The sequence below is a fragment of the Camelina sativa genome, chromosome 19, assembly GCF_030686135.1.
Source record: "Camelina sativa cultivar CO46 ecotype springtype chromosome 19, ASM3068613v1".
Lineage (NCBI taxonomy): Eukaryota > Viridiplantae > Streptophyta > Magnoliopsida > Brassicales > Brassicaceae > Camelina > Camelina sativa.
This window is the reverse complement of record NC_141898.1, coordinates 776,676-799,165: the sequence shown is the minus strand read 5'-3', so window position 1 is coordinate 799,165 and position 22,490 is coordinate 776,676. Positions and strand designations below refer to the sequence as shown.

At 40.5% G+C, this 22,490-nt stretch overlaps 1 protein-coding gene across 1 annotated transcript; it reads left to right on the top strand.

The window, feature by feature from the left end:
- Positions 1–3,996: 3,996 nt before the first annotated feature.
- On the top strand, positions 3,997–21,719 carry LOC104767291 (auxin transport protein BIG). The gene is made up of 14 exons (XM_087500930.1): positions 3,997–4,463; positions 4,716–4,822; positions 5,204–5,369; positions 5,459–11,499; positions 11,644–12,240; positions 12,349–12,526; positions 12,695–12,929; positions 13,005–17,522; positions 17,598–17,820; positions 18,040–18,438; positions 18,573–18,716; positions 18,943–19,962; positions 20,051–20,554; positions 20,725–21,719. Exons 1-14 carry the CDS (start codon positions 4,028–4,030, stop codon positions 21,547–21,549), a joined length of 15,393 nt encoding a protein of 5,130 aa, XP_087357056.1. The 5' UTR covers positions 3,997–4,027; the 3' UTR covers positions 21,550–21,719.
- Positions 21,720–22,490: the final 771 nt, after the last annotated feature.

Here is a 22,490-nt window from a genome sequence, read left to right as displayed (position 1 = left end):
CTAATCCCACTGCAATAACAATTCGACAATGTTTGTACTGGGGATTGCACAACACTAAGTAAATAAAGATTTTCGGGGAAAGAGTGAAGCTGGTTCTTTTATTAACGATAAAAACGTGAGGTCGTCACTAACACGAGTTAAGATTGAGTTCGTCAGTTCACAGGAGAACTAACAAGCTAATAATGACGAGCTCGGAAGTTGAAAGGGATTATACAAAAGACAATAACGGTTTTACACACAAAATATTGCTCTCTGGGTATTCTCTGGGGTCTGGATCCTTTTTCCAATAGATGTCTCGAGCTATTTATAAGCGAATGTAGAGTTAGGGCACTCTAGGGTTTTCTGTGTGAAATCCCGAGATTGTCCTCCGAAGTTGGCCTATTTCCTTTTATCTCTGGTGAATCTTTGTTAGGCCGAGTTGGCATATGGGGCAAAGCCCATATCCAACAGACAAACAAAATATATACTTTGTACATCTCCGCACCAAAAAAAAAAAAAAAAATTGAGAATCAATAATTACCGGTGTCTTGGAATGTCCGATGCATCACTACTATCGATAAATTCAAACCCCTAATCAGATTCAGGTACATAGATGTAATCAGAAATTATAATACTACTCCAAATATTTTTCTTCACTTCTTGTGAAGAAACAATTCTTAGAGAAACAAGAGAGGTTTAATTAAAAAGAAGAGTGCGTAAGAAGAAATCCATAAGGAGAATTAAGAAGATTACTTTTATGGTGGATTCTCCCATGGTTAAGGTTGAGAAGAGTGGCTGCTACGGTTCCCGACCCTCGAAAGATATATTTCAGATCTAGGGATTTAGGTATGACCAAGATTTTCTTTTCGTTAAAGACGAAGATGGAAATTTTATTTTAATTTTGTAATCTATAAAATCAATCTTTTAGAAACAATTAAAAAAAAAAAAAAAAATTAATCAATTAAGTGAGCTTCATGCGAATATGCGATGAGAAGATCAAATTTGGATAGCCTCGCATGCCCGCTCGTAGTTTTGATATTAGAAAGTAGAAACTATAGTTCTTTTCCAAAAAAAAAAAAAACTATAGTTTGAGAACGAAGAAACCCATACTAGTCAAATGTAGGTTTCCTCATAGCTCTTTCAGAAGTGCTCTAAGAACATGAGCGTGACTCAATGATAAATCAACACACAACCGGTAGTTTTATTCTTGCTTGGATCAAACATGAACTCCAAGACGACGCACGCGTCTCCGGTCAATAATCTCTCTCTCTTTAATTCTGTGGCGCTTCGCACTAAACCGATACGATACGTGGCAAGTAAGAACATTGATCAAAAGGAGTTGAAGCTTTGTCGGTTTGATTTAAGGCTTTGAATGGTTGGTTCATACCAAAAGTTACCACTTACCAATGAAAACAGAATAAATAAAAAAAAAAAAAATGAAAACAGAATATGTACTTATCTTCTTTATCTCTTTTTGGCAAAGATAGGAAGCATACAAGTATGTATGTGCAGAATAAAACTAATTATTTTAAGAGCTTATTAATTACAAAAACACAACTGGAGGAGAGTTGATATGTCAATCAAGGAAATGGGATTACGAAGATATGATCTTAACGAAAATGCTACCTAATCGATGGAACCGTATACAGCTTAGATCAATTAAGGCAGATAATGATTCTTTATACAGATCATCATCATCATACAATACATACAATACAAAGGTAAATAACCAAGGCTGGTAATGATTATTGCTTGCAGTTAACATCCACGCAAAAACAAAAGAAACACCAAAGTGATAAAAAAAGAAAGAAAGGAGGTTTGAGTCTTTGAGTGTATACACTCAAACCAAGCAAAGAGGAGCTTAATCTCTTCCTAATGCTAAGAAAGAGAATTCTTCTACTCCGTAGTCTTCTTCCTCTGTGTGAAAGAGCGAAGTAAGGAGGGTGGAACACTATCTAAAAAAAATAAAAGAAACCACGAAATGAAATAGTGAGAGATCGTTAATTAAATTTACTTTTGTTACCAGGAATTAGATTAAACAAAATAACAAAGTCATATGTTAGTACGTACTGGATGTTGGGAAGTTTTTTTTGGAGCCTAGTGGCGGCAAGACAAAAAGAACTGTAATATTCCATCCTCCCACATCACGTCCACTTAGTTCCAAGGCCTTTTCTACTGCGCCTTCTCCCAGAATAAAAATGTGAGATGTCCTGTAAAAACTCATCAAAAGAGGACAAGTATTAGTTTGTAAAAATACTAATAATTCTTTTGAGAGAAAATTATATATATACGAAGCCAGCCCCGTCTTAAACAAATATGGGACCTCTGTCAAATTTTTAAAAAACCTAAAAACTTTTAATAAATTTTTTTTTTGAAAAAATTGGACCCTTTTACTTGAAGAAATTTTTTAATATTTGGGATGGACCCATGGCATTTGTCTACTCTGCCATGGGGTAGAGACAGCCCTGTACGAAGCCACAAACCTGGTGGTTTGAAGCGAAACATAGTCGACCTCCCCACATGAAGAGAAGTATTTATTCAGCCCGATCCGGATATCAATCTCAGGGAGCAAAGGGTCATATCCCGTGACTACGATACTAACAGTTTTGTTTACACCATCTAGTTAGTGATGATATAATCAACATGACAACAACGATAACAACACATACAAAAAAAAAAAAAAAAAGAAAAAGAAAAAAAAAGAGAGAGAAATTGTATTAATTACGTGCGTTCTGAATCCGCGTGTTTGATTGACTCAGCAGTATGAGGATCCATGGGTATTCCCCCACACAGCATCGGTGACTCCTTAGCGAATACACGCCATCCAGCTCCCTTCACGTCACTCCCACTAAGTTGCAACGCCTTCTCTAAGGCATCTTCTCCGTCAATATGCATGAAGGCATATCTGTTACGAACACACAGACCCATGGAAAAAAATTAAATTGAACTGTCGGGGGAAATCGGAGGAAGAATTTATTAATTAGCCAGAACAGAAACAAACAAACAGACCTGTGGAGGGTACACTTTTCAAAGTTTTTGCGGACATTAACATAGGTGACCTCTCCGCATGAAGAGAAATGTTTTCTCAACGCGAGCTCGACATCATACGCATAAAGCGAAGTGTCAAATCCCTCGACGCTAATCCTGCTAAAGCAACTGCAATAACAATTTGATGAATAATTCTACTGTACATCTCCCCCCAAAAAAAAAAAAAAAAAAAAAAACTGAAAAAGTATAGAATCAAACCGGCGTCCTGAAGCATCAAACTACGTAAAAAGAAAGAAAAAAATGTAATCAGAACCAATGCATAAGAGATGTTAAAGAAAGAGTGCGTAAGAAGAAATCCATAAGGAGAATTAAGAAGATTATTTCATGGTGGATTCGCCCATATTCAGAAGAGCTAACGACTGCTGTTAACCTAATCCCTTTATTTGAAGATATTTTTCCAGTCGAAAATTAGGTTTATTTTCTCCTGTTACGTATATGCTTTCCACCGAATGTTCCTTTATGAGATTATTGGTATATAGTCTGGTTTATGTAAACCGTAAATCAGGTGTGATTTTTCCTTGTTAAACCGGAGCACTCTCTTGTATATTATGTCTTTTTTTTTTTTTTTTTTTTTGACAACCTCTTGTATATTATGTCATAAACCGTAAATCAATTGTGATTTTTCCTGGTCTTTTTGGCTTTACTCCCAACTATTAAATCTGTGTATTAGACCAAATTACAAATTAATGTCGTTAAATTTTTTTTCATTAAAATCACTTAAGTTTCATAATCTAGAGAAAAAAGAATTCGTAATGGTGGTGGACCAATAAAAAAAAACTGAACGTATTTATTTCTTACGCCAAAGTGATTTTTTTTTTCCCCCAAAAAGCCTTTAAACGATGATACTTATGGTAATCTAACGAATTATATAGATTTAATCAAATTACAAAAATAATTAAGGATTTTTTTTTGAACAAAATTAAGGAATTTTTTAAATATTAATTTTGAAAGAAAAAAAAAAAAAAAAAGAACATCGTCTTCCTTCTACAGAGAGTATATTATGTCTTTTTTCACCGCCTTCGATAGAAAAGGGGATTCTGTAGTTATAATAAACCCTTACCTTTTGTATATATCACTCTCTAGAAGAAGAAGAAACCTTTTGTTTGTTTCACGAACTCGCCAGGAAATGGCAGATGACTTGGCGAATCTCTGCCGATTTCTTTTTGACGACACCGCCTTCCCCTCTTTGTCGTCTTCGGCATCTTCAGATCTCTTTTCTCGCCGTTTACGCTCCGATGATTCGATCAAGCGCGGTCTCCGTTCTTTCTATCTCCTCCTTCGCTGGGGTATCGCTCCGATCGGCGGAGATGATGATGTTGATGGTGATGATTCCTCCGGCAACGGCAAGCTACGCTTTGAGACCTGGTCCGATTCGCAAGTTCAGTCACTTGTTTCGATTTCCCAGGCGATCCTTCTACTATCGCGATCTCTTTTAGGTACTGCCGACTTTGACACTGATTCGTTTATTTTAAATCAAGGTTTTAGGTCTGTACTACTCGCTGATTGTTTGATTATCATAGTCCTCCGTCTTCCACTTTCTGAGCTTTTGATGTTTGCTTCTTTGTTGTGCGAAGTTTGCTACCCTAGATGAGATGAGATGAGCGAGTTACTTGTTGTTATTTTCCAGATGAAGCAGTTGTAAATGACCTCGAATTTAATCATTTTCCTTACGGTTGTTTCTTTTTCAGTGGACCAACTCGAACCAATAGTTTTGGGTGTCATCCAGGAGGTGATGGAGTTCTCCCTCAGCTTCTTGGAGAAGTCAAATTTTAGACAAAATGATCTGAAAATGCAGGTTTGTTCTTTTGTTTTGATCTGTGTCATTCTTTTACATACATTTGTCATAGAGATTCGGTATGTAGGGTAGAGTCTTTATCGTTGGATATCGCTCGTAAGTCTAGGAAATCTGCTTGACACTGGTGTTTTGCAAGTCTTTATCAGGTTTACTGGTGTTTAGGTTTCATTATTGCACCGTAGATATTAGCTACATACCAGCATGTTTTCGTTGTAACTTTTCAGTGATGGCTATAGTAGAGTTACAGTCTACTTCCATTTGTATCTCTTCTTCCATTACCCAAACAATTTGCGGCCTAATGTTTTTGTTTCTTACTGTGTTTCTCTCAAGCTTGACTGCTTTAGTAATCTCTCCAAATGCTTGCTTCCTTGCTTGAATCAGATAAACATGCAAGTACTTTTGGAAATTGCTTCTTTTGATGCAAGTGAGAAGCAATATGATATATTACCAGCTGTCTCTCCCGCTGAAGTTGCAGAGCTGTGGCCAGCGTTTTCTGGCGAGCATGATAATATGGAATCATATAGCCTTGTGAAATGTACTTTTCAAGGTATATTACTGCTACCAATCCACTCAGAAATTTGTTTTCTTACTTCAAACTTATCTGATTACCTTTACATCCTTTGACATGTCAAGCAGGGGGCAGATGCTCAAATGAAGAGAAGCCAGTTGACCGGCTTCTTATTACGCTGATGTCTGAATGCATTGAATCTGATGTCCAAGCGCAGTCTGTAGTAAAGCCCTCTTTTCAACAAGACTGTGGAAACTTGAATCCCTTAACTCGACACCTGGCTGTTGTTCACCTTGGCTGTGTTTTTCGTCTGATTATGGTCTGCAAAGAGCTTGTTCAGTTGCCAAGTGTGTTAGATGAGAAGACAGTTGATCAAGCTTTCCTTGATAAATTGTCCTTCTGCTTAAGAATTTTGAAGCTGCTTGGAAGTCTTTCCAAAGATGTTCAAAGTATAGAAAACGATGGCTCATTGTTACAGGCAGTAGCTTCATTTACGGATGCTTTTCCTAAGCTCTTTAAGGTTTCTTCTGAATTCGCTAACCACACAGCTACAGAGGGTAATATTGAGAGTCTTTCTCTTGCGCTGGTGGAGGGATTTCTTAATCTCATCCAACTCATTTTTGGCAAGAGCAGTGTTTTTCAGAATGTCCAGGCATGTGTGTCAGCTTCTATTCTCAACAATCTAGATGCCTCAGTGTGGAGATATGATGCGTCCTCTTGTAATTTGTCCCCTCCACTTGCTTACTTCCCTCGGTCTGTCATCTACACATTGAAACTCATTCAAGATCTCAAGAGACAACCATACCATATCCAAGATTTGAGGATTTTAGAGTCAGAAGTCACCTATGACAATACCAATCCTTCTGTTGATTTTGTTTATCTCCATCTGCGCCAGGAAAGGATCCCGTTGCTCAAGTGCTTCACGGTCGTAGATATAATGAGAGTGATATTTCCTTCATCAAGTCAATGGATGGATGACTGCTTCCATCTTGTTTATTTCCTCCATCGCGAAGGTGTAAAATTACGTCCAAAAGTGGAGAGGACGTATTCCAGTTTAAGATCCAACAGTTTTGCGGAAGTCGAAAGCCAAATTTCTCATGACGATGAAGCCCTGTTTGGGAACTTGTTTTCTGAGGGTAGCCGTTCTCTGTGTTCCATAGAACCAAATGATCAACCACCTGTTTCCGTTAGCAGCAATTTACCATTGCAAGCCGCTAGGGAACTATTGAATTTTCTTAGAACGTGCATTTTATGTCAAGAATGGGTTCCTAGTATATACGAAGATGGATGTAAAAAGCTTGACACTAGTCACATTGATATCCTGCTCAATATAGTAGGCTGTAGTATTGAAGACAAGGCTTCTGATGGTGGTTGCATGCTCCAAGATGAGGGGAAACCTGGACACGTTGCCTTTGAGCTGTTACTCAATCTCCTGAGAAGTCGTGCTCTGTCCGATTCTCTTGAGTCCTACCTTTTTCAGCAAATCCTTGTTGTTGAAAATACTGACTTCAGCTATAATGATAAGACTCTGGCGCTGTTGGCTCACACTCTTCTTTGCAGGCCGGGATTGGCTGGGGCACAGCTGAGAACCAAAATTTATGATGGTTTTGTTAATTTTATTGCCGAGAGAGCAAGAAGTATATGTGCTGAAGCTTTGAGTCTCAAGGAGTTGACTGCATGTCTTCCCTCTGCTTTCCATATTGAGATTCTTCTTATGGCTTTCCATCTATCAAGTGAAGAAGAAAAGGCAAAGTTCTCAAATCTCATTGCTTCGTGTCTGCATAAAGTTGATACCCCGTCAGGAATATGTGATGGTCCCCAGCTGTCCAGCTGGGCAATGCTGATATCTAGGTTGTTAGTGCTGTTGCACCATATGTTGTTACATCCAAACACATGCCCAACATCATTGATGCTAGATCTAAGGTCTAAACTGAGGGAAGTTCGTAGCTGTGGTAGTAATTTGCATGTAACCATTGGTGATCATTTATCTTCTTGGGCGTCTGTTGTAGCAAGGGGCATAACTGATTCATGGGCTGAAGAGGAGTCAGTCAGCCATCTGATGAGTCAAATGATTGACTTTTCTCCACATCCTCCTACATTTCAGAATGATGTATCTGCTGCCAAAACTCTAAACTTGAATTATGGAGATTTATCTGCTAGTTTGTCCCGGGTTTTGGGGTTGTGGAAGGGAAAAAAGGCAGGAAAAGTGGAAGACCTATTAGTGGAAAGATACATTTTCTTACTTTCTTGGGATATTGCTCGTATCAACTGTGCATTGGATAGTCAGCCTTCCTTGCATGTTAATTACCAGGAATTGGACATATCTAGCTCTGTGGATCTCATCTGTACCAGTCATTTGCTTGTTGGCGACATCAATTTTGTTGGTAAGAATATAGAGTTGAGAAACATTCTGATCGGTGTTTTAAGTCAGCTCCAGGCAGCACCTGAGCAGGTGGTTGAGGATTTGGGTTGGGACTTTATTCGCGGAGGATCCTGGCTCTCCCTTCTGTTGTACTTTCTTGATGGTGGTGTCTGGGGTTATTGCAAGAACAATTCATGTTCAGAAATCGATCCATTCTGGAGGGAGTGCGCATCTGTTGACGCCAATTATGTTGCTGCTGCAGAAGGTGTAGTCTCTTACTTGATGGAGACTGGTGATATTACAGAACTGCTGAGAATGCTTTCATCATTGGTTAGCAAATATTTACGAGTGTATAAGAAAGCTTTCCTTGCAACTTTCAGCGCTTGGAATCATCATGGTCATAGTTCGCCTTCTCTGCTACTTCTGAAGCATACTCAATTTGGCAAAAGTCTCCAAGGTGAATATGTGAAGATTGGTGACAATTCTCTCCATCTTCAATGCATTTTTTATCTGTCGAAACTGGATGCTCTGGGTGATGGAAGAGGTTCGGGTGTTTTATGGAAAGTGTTTTGGGAATTTATGGTACATGGGTTTCCCGCTAGTCTTCAAACTTCCAGTGCGATTCTTCTTTCATGTATTCGAAGCATAAGATGCATTGTGCTGACAATAGATGGCTTACTCAAGCTGGGCAACTCAAAGGAGAAGTTTGGGGTAGATACTTGTGTACTTCATCAGATACTTGATTCTATCATGATTATTAAGTTTGATCAGGTATTCGAAAATTTTCATGGGAAATGCGAGGAAATCCGTCAATATATATGTGCAGCGTTGCAGCTTCCAGATTTGACGGAGTTGTTCCTGATGAAAGACATGGAGGGGTTTGTAAGAGATATCTGTGCTGAGCAGATAGATAGAAGCCATGTGCTTGAAGGGGTGATTACCAAGATTGTAGATGTTATGGATAGTCTAAGCAAGGATTCTTCGAAATCGGACATTTTCAAATTTTATCTTGGTGTAGATGCAGTCTCTGAGCCTACCAGGGAATTCTATCAGTTGCAACGTGGAGATCTCTCTGTTTTTATTGACTCATTGGACTACTGTTCCTTGGAACCGGTTAACATAAAAGTACTCAACTTCCTTGTTGACCTCTTGTCTGTGGCTCCATCCACTGTTCTCAGGAGAAAAGTACAGCGAAAGTTTATTGACATGGATTTGATTACTTTATCTGGGTGGCTGGAGAGAAGACTGTTGGGTTCCTTCATTGAGGAAATAGATGGGAAAAAGACTGCAAAAGGGAATTCTCTTTCTTTCAGAGAGGCAGCAATGAATTTTATTAATTGTCTTGTGTCATCTACTAACGACCTACAGACCAGAGAGTTACAGAATCATTTATTCGAGGCCATGCTGATCTCCCTCGATACCGCATTTCTCTCATTTGATACCCATATGGCTATGTCATATTTTAACTTTGTTCTTCAACTTGCAAAGGAAGACAACCTGATGAAGATGGTTTTAAAGAGAACTATAATGCTGATGCAGAAGCTTGCTGCTGATGAGAAGTTGCTTCCTGGTTTGAAGTTTCTTTTTGGTGTGATAGGCACCTTATTGAGCAACCGTTCTCCAAGTCATGGAGAGAGTTCATGTGGGCAGTCCTTGACAAGCAATAAGAATACTGCAACAGGTCCATTGGTTCCAAAACTTTCAGGAACAGCGAAAAAATCTGATACATTGGCTCTCCCTGTAAATCAGGAAGGAAGCTCAATATCACTTGAATGCGATGTCACTTCTGTCGATGAAGATGAAGATGATGGAACATCTGATGGTGAAATGGCCAGCTTAGACAAGGAAGATGAAGAAGATGCCAACAGTGAGAGGTACCTTGCCTCAAAAGTCTGCACTTTTACTTCCAGTGGCAGTAATTTCATGGAACAACATTGGTATTTTTGTTACACATGTGACCTTACTGTGTCCAAAGGTTGCTGTTCTGTTTGCGCAAAAGTTTGCCACCGGGGTCACCGTGTTGTCTATTCACGATCGAGTCGTTTTTTCTGTGACTGTGGAGCTGGGGGTGTTAGGGGAAGCAGCTGTCAGTGCTTGAAGCCACGCAAATTTAATGACATTGGAAGCGCTCCAGCTCGTGGTACAAATAATTTCCAATCCTTTTTACCCTTGTCTGAGGATGCAGAGCCGCTTGCAGAAAGCGATTCAGATGTGGAAGAAGATGGTCTCGGGGAGGAAAACCACGTTGTGTTATCTATCCCTAAAGAAACTCAATATAAGATGTCACTGCTACTAGAAGAGCTCGGCATAGAGGACCGAGTGCTGGAGCTTTTCTCTTCTTTGCTTCCGTCTATCACTAGCAAAAGAGACTCTGGCCTTTCGAAAGATAAGCAGGTCAATCTCGGGAAAGAAAAAGTTCTTTCGTTTGACACAGATCTTTTGCAGCTGAAAAAAGCATATAAAAGTGGGTCACTGGACTTAAAAATAAAGGCTGATTATGCTAATTCAAAGGACCTTAAATCTCTTTTAGCCAATGGTTCCCTTGTCAAGTCTCTCCTGAGTGTTAGTGTTCGGGGTCGCCTTGCAGTTGGAGAAGGTGATAAAGTTGCTATATTTGATGTTGGACAGCTAATAGGACAAGCAACAATTGCACCCATAAATGCAGACAAGGCCAATGTTAAACCACTTTCCAGGAATATTGTTCGTTTTGAGATTGTTCATCTGGCATTCAACCCAGTTGTGGAGAATTATCTTGCTGTTGCAGGCCTTGAAGATTGTCAGATACTTACGTTAAATCATCGAGGTGAAGTCATCGACAGGCTTGCTGTTGAGCTTGCCCTGCAGGGTGCATACATCAGGCGTATAGAATGGGTTCCTGGTTCACAAGTTCAGTTAATGGTTGTTACAAATAAATTCGTGAAGATATATGATCTATCCCAGGATAGCATCAGTCCGACACAGTACTTCACCTTGCCAAATGACATGATTGTGGATGCTACCCTTTTTGTTGCTGCTCGCGGGAGGGTTTTCCTTCTTGTTCTTTCAGAACAAGGGAATTTGTACAGGTTTGAACTATCTTGGGGCGGTAATGCAGGTGCAACACCACTTAAGGAAATCGTTCAAATTATGGGAAAGGATGTTACCGGAAAGGGTGCATCTGTCTATTTCTCTTCAACATATCGACTGCTTTTCATATCTTATCATAACGGAAGTTCTTTTATGGGTCGACTCAGCTCAGACGCAACATCCTTAACTGAGACATCTGGCCTGTTTGAGGAAGACTCAGATTGTAAGCAGAAGGTGGCTGGATTGCATCGTTGGAGAGAGTTGTTGGCTGGCAGTGGATTGTTTATTTGCTTTTCCAGTGTGAAATCAAATGCTGCCTTAGCTGTGTCCTTGAGGGGCGATGGGGTATTTGCACAGAATCTCCGTCATCCGACTGGATCATCTTCCCCTATGGTCGGAATAACAGCTTACAAACCTTTGTCAAAAGACAATATTCACTGTCTTGTTCTGCATGATGATGGCAGCCTTCAGATTTATTCTCATGTTCGGAGTGGAGTTGATGCTGACTCAAATTTCACAGCTGAAAAGGTTAAAAAATTGGGTTCTAAGATACTTAACAACAAAGCCTATGCGGGTGCAAAGCCGGAGTTTCCCCTTGATTTCTTTGAGAAGACTTTTTGCATTACGGCAGATGTGAGATTTGGTAGTGATGCTATTAGAAATGGTGATTCCGAGGGAGCAAAACAGAGCTTGGCATCTGAGGATGGCTTTATTGAGAGTCCCAGTCCTTTGGGCTTCAAGGTATGGTTGGTTTTCTCCAGTAATTTTTCTTGATAAGTTTTTCTGTGTAATATGCTTGATTATAACTCTTAAAGAGTATTTTGACGGTGTGATTATAATGATATGGGTCACTTGTGTCTAGTTATCTAACCTTCTCTCTTTCAGATATCTGTCTCCAATCCAAACCCTGACATTGTTATGGTTGGCATCCGGATGCATGTGGGTACTACATCAGCAAGCTCTATACCTTCAGAAGTTACCATTTTTCAAAGATCGATTAAGATGGATGAAGGCATGAGGTGCTGGTATGACATCCCATTAACAGTGGCTGAGTCACTTCTAGCTGATGAAGATGTTGTAATCTCTGTGGGGCCGACTACTAGTGGGACTGCACTGCCCCGAATAGACTCGCTTGAAGTATACGGGAGAGCTAAAGATGAATTTGGCTGGAAAGAAAAAATGGATGCTGTGCTAGATATGGAAGCTCGTGTGCTTGGTCATGGTTTGCTTCTTCCAGGCTCTAGTAAAAAGAGAGCGTTGGCACAGTCTGCTTCTGTAGAGGAGCAAGTTATCGCTGATGGTCTTAAGCTCCTATCAATCTTTTATTCAGTTTGTAGGCCAAAGCAAGAAGTAGATCTTGGCGAACTAAAATGCAAACAGCTACTCGAGACGATTTTCGAAAGTGATAGGGAAACTCTGTTACAAACTGCAGCTTGTCGTGTCTTGCAGTCTGTCTTTCCAAGAAAGGAGATATACTACCAGGTATTGCTCCTACCATATTCAGTCTAGCATCTTCACATGCTATTTTTGAGCAGATATGCGTGAAAGTTGTTTGTTATTTTTGGCATTGATATATCTGTGCTGTTATAGGTCAAAGACACCATGCGACTTCTTGGAGTGGTCAGGGTGACCTCTATACTTTCTTCAAGGTTGGGCATTTCTGGTACTGGAGGCTCGATTGTTGAAGAGTTCAATGCTCAGATGCGGGCGGTGTCTAAAATAGCTTTGACCCGTAAATCAAATTTCTCTGTCTTTCTGGAGATGAATGGTATATGTGCTTTCTGTTAATATCTACAGTCTATCTTTTTCCATATGTAGTCGAACACAATATTGTTTCTTTTACCCTTGTAATATGTAATAGGAGCGACTGTTTGTCATGCAATTATCGTGTTCCTTTCATATAGCTTTGTTTATATGAGATATGTTTGTTCTGTAGGCTCTGAAGTGGTAGACAATCTGATGCAAGTGCTCTGGGGAATTTTGGAGTCAGAGCCACTGGATACACCTACTCTGAACAATGTCGTGATGTCCTCCGTTGAACTAATCTATAGCTATGCAGAGTGTTTGGCATCTCAAGGAAAGGATACAGGGGTTCATTCTGTGGCTCCTGCGGTTCAGCTACTGAAAGCACTTATATTGTTTCCCAATGAGTCTGTACAAACATCCAGCAGGTGTGTTCTTCTGTATAGTTTTTATACTCTGTTCTTTTAGATATGGTCCAGTCTTCTAACTAAGTTTCTTTACAGCTTGGCCATATCATCAAGATTACTTCAGGTTCCTTTCCCAAAGCAAACAATCTTGACAACAGATGATTTGGTAGATAATGTTACAACTCCTTCGGTGCCTATCAGAACAGCTGGTGGAAATACGCATGCCATGATTGAGGAGGACTCTATAACTTCATCTGTTCAATACTGCTGTGATGGCTGCTCCACCGTCCCTATCCTGAGAAGAAGGTGGCACTGCACCGTTTGTCCAGATTTCGATTTATGTGAGGCATGCTATGAAGTGTTAGATGCTGATCGTCTTCCACCACCACACACTCGAGATCATCCCATGACAGCACTTCCAATAGAAGTGGAATCACTTGGTGCAGACACCAATGAGATTCAGTTCTCTGCGGATGAAGTAGGTATTTCAAATATGTCACCGACGATAACAAATAGCATCCCACAAGCTTCAACTCCATCGATCCATGTCTTGGAACCTGGTGAATCTACTGATTTTTCTGCCTCAGTGACTGATCCTGTTTCTATCTCAGCTTCAAAGCGTGCCGTTAATTCTTTAATTCTCTCTGAGCTACTCCTAGAATTGAGCGGATGGATGGAGACAGTATCCGGTGTTCAAGCTATTCCTGTCATGCAATTGTTCTACAGATTATCATCTGCCATTGGTGGAGCCTTTATGGATAGCTCAAAGCCCGAAGAAATAAGCTTGGAAAAGTTAATTAAATGGCTTTTGGGTGAAATCAATCTCACCAAGCCGTTTGCTGCTTCAGTTCGCTCTTCCTTTGGGGAAATTGTGATTCTTGTGTTTATGTTTTTCACCTTGATGCTTCGTAGTTGGCACCAGCCTGGTAGCGATGGTAGTAGCTCACGATTAGGTGGAAATACAGATGCAAATGATCGGAGGGGTGTCCAGAGTTCCACTCTAGTTGCTTCCCAGTCTTCTTTAGATGTTCAAGAGAGAGATGACTTTGCGTCTCAGCTGATTCGCGCATGCAGTTTCCTCAGGAATCAAGATTTTGTTAATTATCTAATGAACATACTTCAGCAGCTAGTGCATGTTTTTAAGTCCCGTGCGGCAAATGTTGAAGCACGTGGATCAAGCTCTGGTTCAGGTTGTGGAGCCATGCTCACAGTCAGAAGAGATTTACCTGCGGGTAACTATTCCCCCTTCTTTTCGGATTCATATGCAAAAGCCCATAGAGCAGATATATTTGTGGACTATCACAGGCTGCTACTTGAGAATGTGTTTCGCTTAGTTTATACCTTGGTTAGACCTGAAAAACAAGAGAAAATGGGAGAGAAGGAAAAGGTTTACAAGAACACTTCTTCTAAAGATTTGAAGCTGGACGGTTTCCAGGATGTTTTGTGCAGCTATATTAATAACCCTCATACAGCTTTTGTTAGGAGATATGCTAGAAGGCTGTTCTTGCATCTTTGCGGAAGCAAAACTCAATACTACAGTGTCCGAGATTCTTGGCAGTTTTCCAATGAAGTGAAAAGCCTATACAAGCATGTTGAAAAGTCTGGTGGTTTTGAAAACAGTGTTTCATATGAAAGGAGTGTAAAGATTGTGAAGTCGCTTTCTACAATTGCTGAAGTTGCTTTGGCGCGGCCTCGGAACTGGCAGAAGTACTGTCTCAGGCAGGGAGATTTTCTGTCCTTCTTACTAAATGGCGTATTCCATTTTGCAGAAGAGTCTGTTATTCAGACACTTAAACTCCTCAATTTGGCCTTTTATCAAGGAAAAGATGTGAGCAGCTCAGTGCAGAAAGCTGAAGCAACTGATGTAGTGACAGGCTCAAACCGTTCAGGATCTCAGTCCGTGGATTCAAAGAAGAAGAAAAAAGGTGAAGATGGGCATGATTCTGGATTGGACAAATCATATGTGGATATGGAAGGGGTGGTAGATATCTTCAGTGCCAAGGGAGGAGATCTCTTGAGACAGTTTATTGATTTCTTTTTGTTGGAATGGAATTCGAGCTCTGTTCGCACTGAAGCAAAGTCCGTTATTTATGGCTTGTGGCATCATGGAAGACACTCGTTCAAAGAAAGTCTGTTAGCAGCACTTTTGCAGAAGGTTAGATACTTGCCAGCATATGGTCAGAATATTGTTGAGTACACAGAGCTTGTCTCCTTGTTGCTCGGCAAGGCTCCAGAAAACAACTCAAAGCAAGCAATTAACGAGCTTGTGGATCGTTGCCTGAACCTTGATGTGATAAGGTGCTTTTTTGAGACGCTGCATTCTCAAAACGAACTCATTGCCAATCATCCAAACTCCCGTATATACAGCACTCTGGGTAATCTTGTGGAATTTGATGGTTATTATCTTGAGAGCGAACCTTGTGTTGCCTGCAGTTCTCCTGATGTGCCATATAGCAAAATGAAGCTTGAAAGTTTGAAATCCGAGACAAAGTTTACCGATAACCGCATCATTGTGAAATGTACTGGTAGTTATACGATACAGTCTGTGACCATGAATGTTCATGATGCAAGAAAGTCAAAGTCGGTGAAGGTCCTAAACTTGTATTACAACAATCGCCCGGTCTCGGATTTATCAGAGCTTAAAAACAACTGGTCACTGTGGAAGCGTGCCAAAAGTTGCCATCTGTCTTTTAACCAAACTGAACTGAAGGTGGAATTTCCTATTCCTATTACTGCATGTAACTTCATGATCGAGTTGGATTCCTTTTATGAGAATCTTCAGGCGTTATCTCTTGAACCATTACAGTGCCCTCGATGCAGTCGACCTGTTACTGATAAACATGGTATTTGCAGCAACTGCCATGAGAATGCTTATCAGTGCAGGCAATGCCGTAACATAAACTATGAAAATTTGGATTCTTTCCTTTGCAACGAGTGTGGCTATAGCAAGTATGGGAGGTTTGAGTTTAACTTCATGGCAAAACCAAGCTTCATATTTGATAATATGGAAAATGACGAAGATATGAAGAGGGGATTGGCTGCAATAGAGTCCGAGTCGGAAAATGCTCACAGGAGATATCAGCAACTCTTGGGCTTCAAGAAGCCGCTTCTGAAGATAGTATCAAGCATTGGTGAAACTGAAATGGATTCGCAGCACAAGGACACTGTCCAACAAATGATGGCATCTTTACCTGGTCCCTCATGCAAGATAAACCGCAAAATCGCGCTTTTGGGTGTATTGTATGGTGAGAAGTGCAAAGCTGCGTTTGATTCTGTCAGCAAAAGTGTACAAACGCTACAGGGGCTACGCAGAGTTTTGATGAGCTATCTCCATCAGAAAAATTCAAATTTTTCTTCAGGTGCCTCAAGATGTGTGGTCTCAAAGACCCCAAACAATTGTTATGGTTGTGCCTCTACTTTTGTCACTCAATGTCTTGAGATTCTTCAAGTTCTGTCGAAGCATCCAAGATCTAGGAAACAACTTGTTGCAGCTGGTATTTTGTCTGAGTTGTTTGAAAACAATATTCACCAGGGTCCGAAAACAGCTCGTGCTCAAGCTAGAGCAGCTCTTTCTACTTTCTCGGAGGGTGATCTGAATGCAGTGAATGAGTTAAACAATCTGGTACAGAAGAAAATAATGTACTGCCTTGAACACCATCGTTCCATGGACATTGCGCTCGCCACTCGTGAGGAGATGTTGTTGCTTTCAGAAGTATGCTCTCTCACGGATGAATTTTGGGAGTCAAGACTGCGCCTTGTTTTTCAGCTACTATTTTCTTCCATTAAATTGGGTGCTAAACATCCTGCGATATCAGAGCACATAATTCTTCCCTGCCTTAAGATTATTTCTGTGGCATGTACACCTCCAAAACCAGATACAGCAGAGAAAGAGCTAACGATGGGAAAATCTGCTCCTGCAGTGCAAGGAAAGGATGAGAATGCTGCTGGCATCATAAAGTATTCGTCAGAAAGTGAAGAACATAGCTCGGATGTGTCTCAGAAGACACGAGATATTCAGCTTGTGAGTTATTTGGAATGGGAGAAAGGGGCGTCATATATCGACTTTGTGAGGAGGCAATACAAAGCCTCTCAGTCAATTAGAAGTGCTAACCAAAAGTCTAGAACCCACAGATCAGATTTCCTGGCACTTAAATATTCACTTAGGTGGAAGCGACGCTCTAGCAGGACATCTAAAGGTGGTTTGCAGTCATTTGAGCTCGGATCTTGGGTCACAGAGCTTATTCTTAGTGCATGTTCTCAATCTATCAGGTCCGAGATGTGCACACTGATTAGTTTACTCTCTGCCCAAAGCTCACCTAGGCGCTACAGGCTGATCAATTTGCTGATAGGCTTGCTTCCCGCTACGCTTGCAGCGGGTGAAAGCAGCGCAGAATACTTTGAACTGCTCTTCAAAATGATAGAGACACAAGATGCACTTTTATTCTTAACTGTTCGGGGCTGTCTGACAACAATCTGCAAATTGATCTCGCAAGAGGTGGGAAACATTGAATCTCTAGAAAGGAGTCTTCAGATAGACATTTCACAGGGATTTACCCTCCACAAGCTCTTAGAACTCCTTGGAAAGTTCTTAGAGGTTCCAAATATTCGTTCCAGGTAATTTTCTCATCATTAAATCTATTGATCTTACATTGACTTCTTCAGACGTGTCTAATGTTTTGAGTGTGGCAGATTCATGAGAGACAATTTGCTGTCTCATGTTCTGGAGGCCCTCATTGTAATCCGTGGCTTGATAGTGCAAAAGACGAAGCTTATAAATGATTGCAACAGACTCCTAAAAGATCTTCTTGACGGACTTCTGCTTGAAAGCATTGAAAACAAAAGACAATTCATCCGTGCCTGTGTTTCTGGACTGCAAACCCATGCAGAAGAGAAAAAAGGACGTACCTGTTTGGTAAGAAGCATTGTCATTCGGACCACTGTATCATCTTTAAAATAGTATTTTTGGAGATATGAATCACGTTACAGTCTCTGGAGATATTAATCACGTTACAATTTCTGGAGATTGTCTATACTTCTCTTTAGACATCACTTGAAGTCGATGACATTTTATTTTGTTATAACTAACATATATCCTTGACTAGTGTTTTGACCATTTCAATTGTATTTGCAGTTTATTCTTGAGCAGCTTTGTAATTTGATCTGCCCGTCAAAACCCGAGGCTGTATATATGCTGATCTTGAACAAATCACACACGCAAGAAGAGTTTATTCGGGGATCAATGACGAAAAATCCATATTCGAGTGCTGAGATTGGCCCACTGATGCGGGATGTTAAAAACAAGATCTGTCAGCAGTTGGACCTGTTAGGTCTACTGGAAGATGACTATGGCATGGAGTTGCTTGTAGCAGGAAACATCATTTCACTAGACCTGAGCATAGCTCAAGTTTATGAGCTGGTTTGGAAGAAATCAAATCAGTCTACTACTTCACTGACCAACTCCGCACTTTTAGCTTCAAATGCAGCTCCTAACAGGGATTTCCCTCCGATGACGGTGACATACAGACTTCAGGTTTGTGACCTTTTTTCTGGTGAATAGCTAGGCCAAAGATGGTGCTCACCTTTACTTACTGTTTAGGCCCCTAATAAAACAACTAGTTATTTCGTGTTTCTGTTTTTACTAAAAGCTCTGAAAAATATTGGCAGGGGCTAGATGGTGAAGCTACGGAGCCTATGATCAAGGAATTGGAAGAAGATAGAGAAGAATCACAAGATCCAGAGATTGAGTTTGCAATAGCAGGTGCAGTTCGGGAATATGGTGGTCTGGAAATTTTACTTGATATGATCAAGGTAAGCTTCGTAAAACTATAAAACGAAATTGGGATCCTCCCACTCTCTGTCACTGCTCTGTATAGTTACACTGGTCTGTCCTTAGTGTTTTAGTGCACTTTTAGATACAGCGTGAAGAGTAATAATTATATTACCACAGTGGCTTTTTAAGATAAATTTAATGTATTTGAACGAAGCTGGTTAAGGTCGCAGATTTAATTTATATTGATCATTATGCACTTTGCAGAGTTTACGAGATGATTTCAAATCCAACCAAGAAGAGATGGTTGCAGTTCTTGATCTCTTAAACCATTGCTGCAAGATTAGAGAGAACAGGCGAGCTCTACTCAGGCTAGGGGCTTTAAGCGTACTTCTTGAAACAGCTAGGAGGGCATTTTCTGTAGATGCTATGGAGCCAGCTGAAGGTATTCTTTTAATTGTTGAGAGTTTGACACTTGAAGCAAATGAAAGTGACAGCATCAGCGCCACGGAAAGTGCTTTGACTGTCAGTAACGAGGAAACTGGAACTTGGGAACAGGCCAAGAAAATAGTGCTTATGTTCTTAGAAAGGCTAAGCCATCCTTCAGGGCTTAAGAAATCAAACAAACAACAAAGGAACACGGAGATGGTTGCTAGAATCTTGCCTTACTTAACATATGGCGAGCCTGCAGCTATGGAAGCACTCATAGAGCATTTTAGCCCTTACCTGCAAAACTGGTCTGAATTTGATCAGCTTCAGCAACGTCATGAGGAGAACCCCAAGGACGACAGCATTGCTCAGCAAGCGGCGAAGCAGAGGTTTACTGTGGAGAATTTTGTAAGAGTGTCAGAATCTCTCAAGACAAGTTCATGTGGAGAGAGGTTAAAAGACATAGTTTTGGAGAATGGTATCATAGCTGTTGCTGTCAAACACATCAAAGAAATTTTCGCTGTCACAGGACAGGCTGGGTTCAAATCTAGCAAGGAATGGCTTTCGGCTCTTAAACTTCCCTCAGTACCTCTTATTTTGTCAATGCTAAGAGGATTATCGATGGGGCATTTGCCTACACAAACATGCATAGACCAGGGAGGTATCCTAATTTTACTTCATGCCTTAGAAGGAGTCTCTGGAGAAAACGAGATTGGTGCAAGGGCTGAAAATTTGCTAGACACACTCGCTGATAAAGAAGGAAATGGATTTCTAGAAGTGAAAGTCCGTGCATTGCGAGATGCCACCAAAGATGAAATGAGACGCCGTGCACTAAGAAAGAGAGAGGAGCTCCTACAGGTAATTTTAATAATGAATCTCTCGCAAGGAAATTAAAAGTGTAATTTGGTCTTGTGACAATGTTTACCAACTTTCTCTTTTGTATCAGGGACTTGGAATGCGTCAAGAGCTATCTTCTGATGGTGGTGAAAGGATTGTGGTTTCTCAACCAATTCTTGAAGGTTTTGATGATGTAGAGGAAGAAGAGGATGGATTAGCTTGCATGGTGTGCAGAGAAGGCTACAAGCTCAGACCTACTGATTTATTAGGAGTCTACTCTTACGGCAAACGGGTGAATCTCGGTGTTGGCAGTTCTGGAAGTGCACGTGGTGAATGCGTATACACTACCGTGAGCTACTTCAATATCATTCATTTCCAATGCCATCAAGAGGCGAAAAGAGCAGATGCTGCTCTTAAAACCCCGAAGAAAGAATGGGAAGGAGCTATGTTACGTAACAATGAATCTCTTTGCAACTCTCTCTTCCCTGTCAAGGGTCCCTCAGTTCCCTTAGCTCAGTATCTTCGTTATGTTGACCAGTACTGGGATAATCTCAGTGCTCTTGGTAGAGCCGACGGGAGCAGACTCCGTCTACTGACATACGACATTGTCCTGGTAAGCTAAAATTTTGTTACGTTCGCGATTACTAGGTGTAGGCGTTTGGTTATATAGTGTTAAAATTTAGTTTTGTTTCATAGTCAATCCAAACAGCTCATCAATCGCTTTGGTTAATTTCGTTTCGTATTTGCTCTGTGATTTGCTAACAATTTGTGTTTCCTCTGTAGATGCTGGCTCGGTTTGCAACAGGAGCTTCGTTTAGCGCGGATTGCCGAGGTGGAGGAAGAGATAGCAATTCCCGTTTCTTGCCTTTCATGTTCCAAATGGCCCGTCATCTTCTCGACCAAGGAGGCCCCATGCAACGCACCAACATGGCTAAATCGGTCTCATCCTATATTTCATCGTCTTCACTATCTACCGCAACAACGCCGCCATCTGACTCCCGACCCTTAACTCCTGGATCTCAGCTTTCCTCAAGTGGAACCGAGGAAACGGTTCAGTTCATGATGGTAAACTCGCTTCTATCAGAATCATATGAATCATGGCTCCAACACCGTCGTATTTTTCTCCAGCGTGGGATTTACCATACTTTCATGCAACACGCTCACGGTCGGGTAGCTTCTCTCGCTGCGGAATCAACCAGTTCAGGAGGCAAAACTCAAGACGCAGAAACCTTAACCAGCGATGAACTGCTCTCTATTGTCAAACCAATGCTGGTCTACACCGGTATGATAGAACAGCTTCAACAGTTCTTCAAAGCAAACAAAGCAAAGAAACCGGGTCACGTCGAACCAAACAAGAAAGAAGGTACATCAAGTGGAGTAGAGCTTGAGCCATGGGAGATTGTAATGAAAGAGAAGCTATTGAATGTGAAAGAAATGGTAGGTTTCTCCAAGGAATTGATATCGTGGCTCGACGAAATAAACTCTGCAACTGATCTGCAAGAAGCTTTTGATATTGTCGGAGTTTTGGCTGATGTTTTGTCCGGAGGAGTTACACAATGCGACCAGTTTGTTAGATCAGCGATTGATGTTGGGAATGGAAAAGGCTAAGAGAAAGTTTTGGTTTCGGGAACGCCGGAAGAGCTCTGTGTGTTTTATATGGTTGTGTCTCTTGTCAATGATATTGTGATTGATTGTCATTGTAGAAAAATTGTCATTGTTGTAAACACTCGTTTTGTTGTGTTATCAATGCAAAACACACATATTGCTCTTTTGTTTAACTTGGGAGCCATCTAATTACAAACTCACTCGAGCGTGCCCGGTTTGAATATTCCAAATTTTAACAGCAGTTTTGGTGTTTCAAGATTAAAATTTTAGAAGAGTCTTGTTACTTACGTCTAAGCCCAATTTGAACTTTTTGGGTCAAGAATTGGGCTTAGAACCAATTTGTGTTTGCCCCGTTAAAGCAGGAGATGACGCGGGTCGATCTTAAAGGGCTGGACAATAACCCTAACCCATGCCGCGATATAGGCACGTGACATCTTATCTTAGCATAGATAGACTTATTTTGATGAAGATTTGGTTTTTTTTTTTTTTTTTTTTTTCTCTAGTTTTCTAAACTCAAAATTTGTCATTTAGCACAAAATCTCAAAATAATTAACTTCTTTCAAGCACCCAAAAATTGACTATAACCAAAATTCGCAAAATGCTCATTTATATTATTTTTTTCGTATCTTTTCTTTTTTTCACGCAATGGCTCATTTATATATTTTTTTTCGTATCTTTTCTTTTTTTCACGCAATGTATGTAAAAATATATGGACAGCAATAATTGCCTAAACTTGAGAATGGCACGTCATGCTTCAAGCATTGAGCCACCGACACTACTTTCTTTATGCTCGTGGAGATATTAATTGTTAAATGTCCTTTTCTACCAATTTAAATTTTTTTACCTTTTCATTATTTAATTAGTTTAACATCCCGAACAATAAATAATTTTTTGTTTCCTTTTTCCATTACTTCAAATGGTCAAACCCAAATAAAGATAAAACG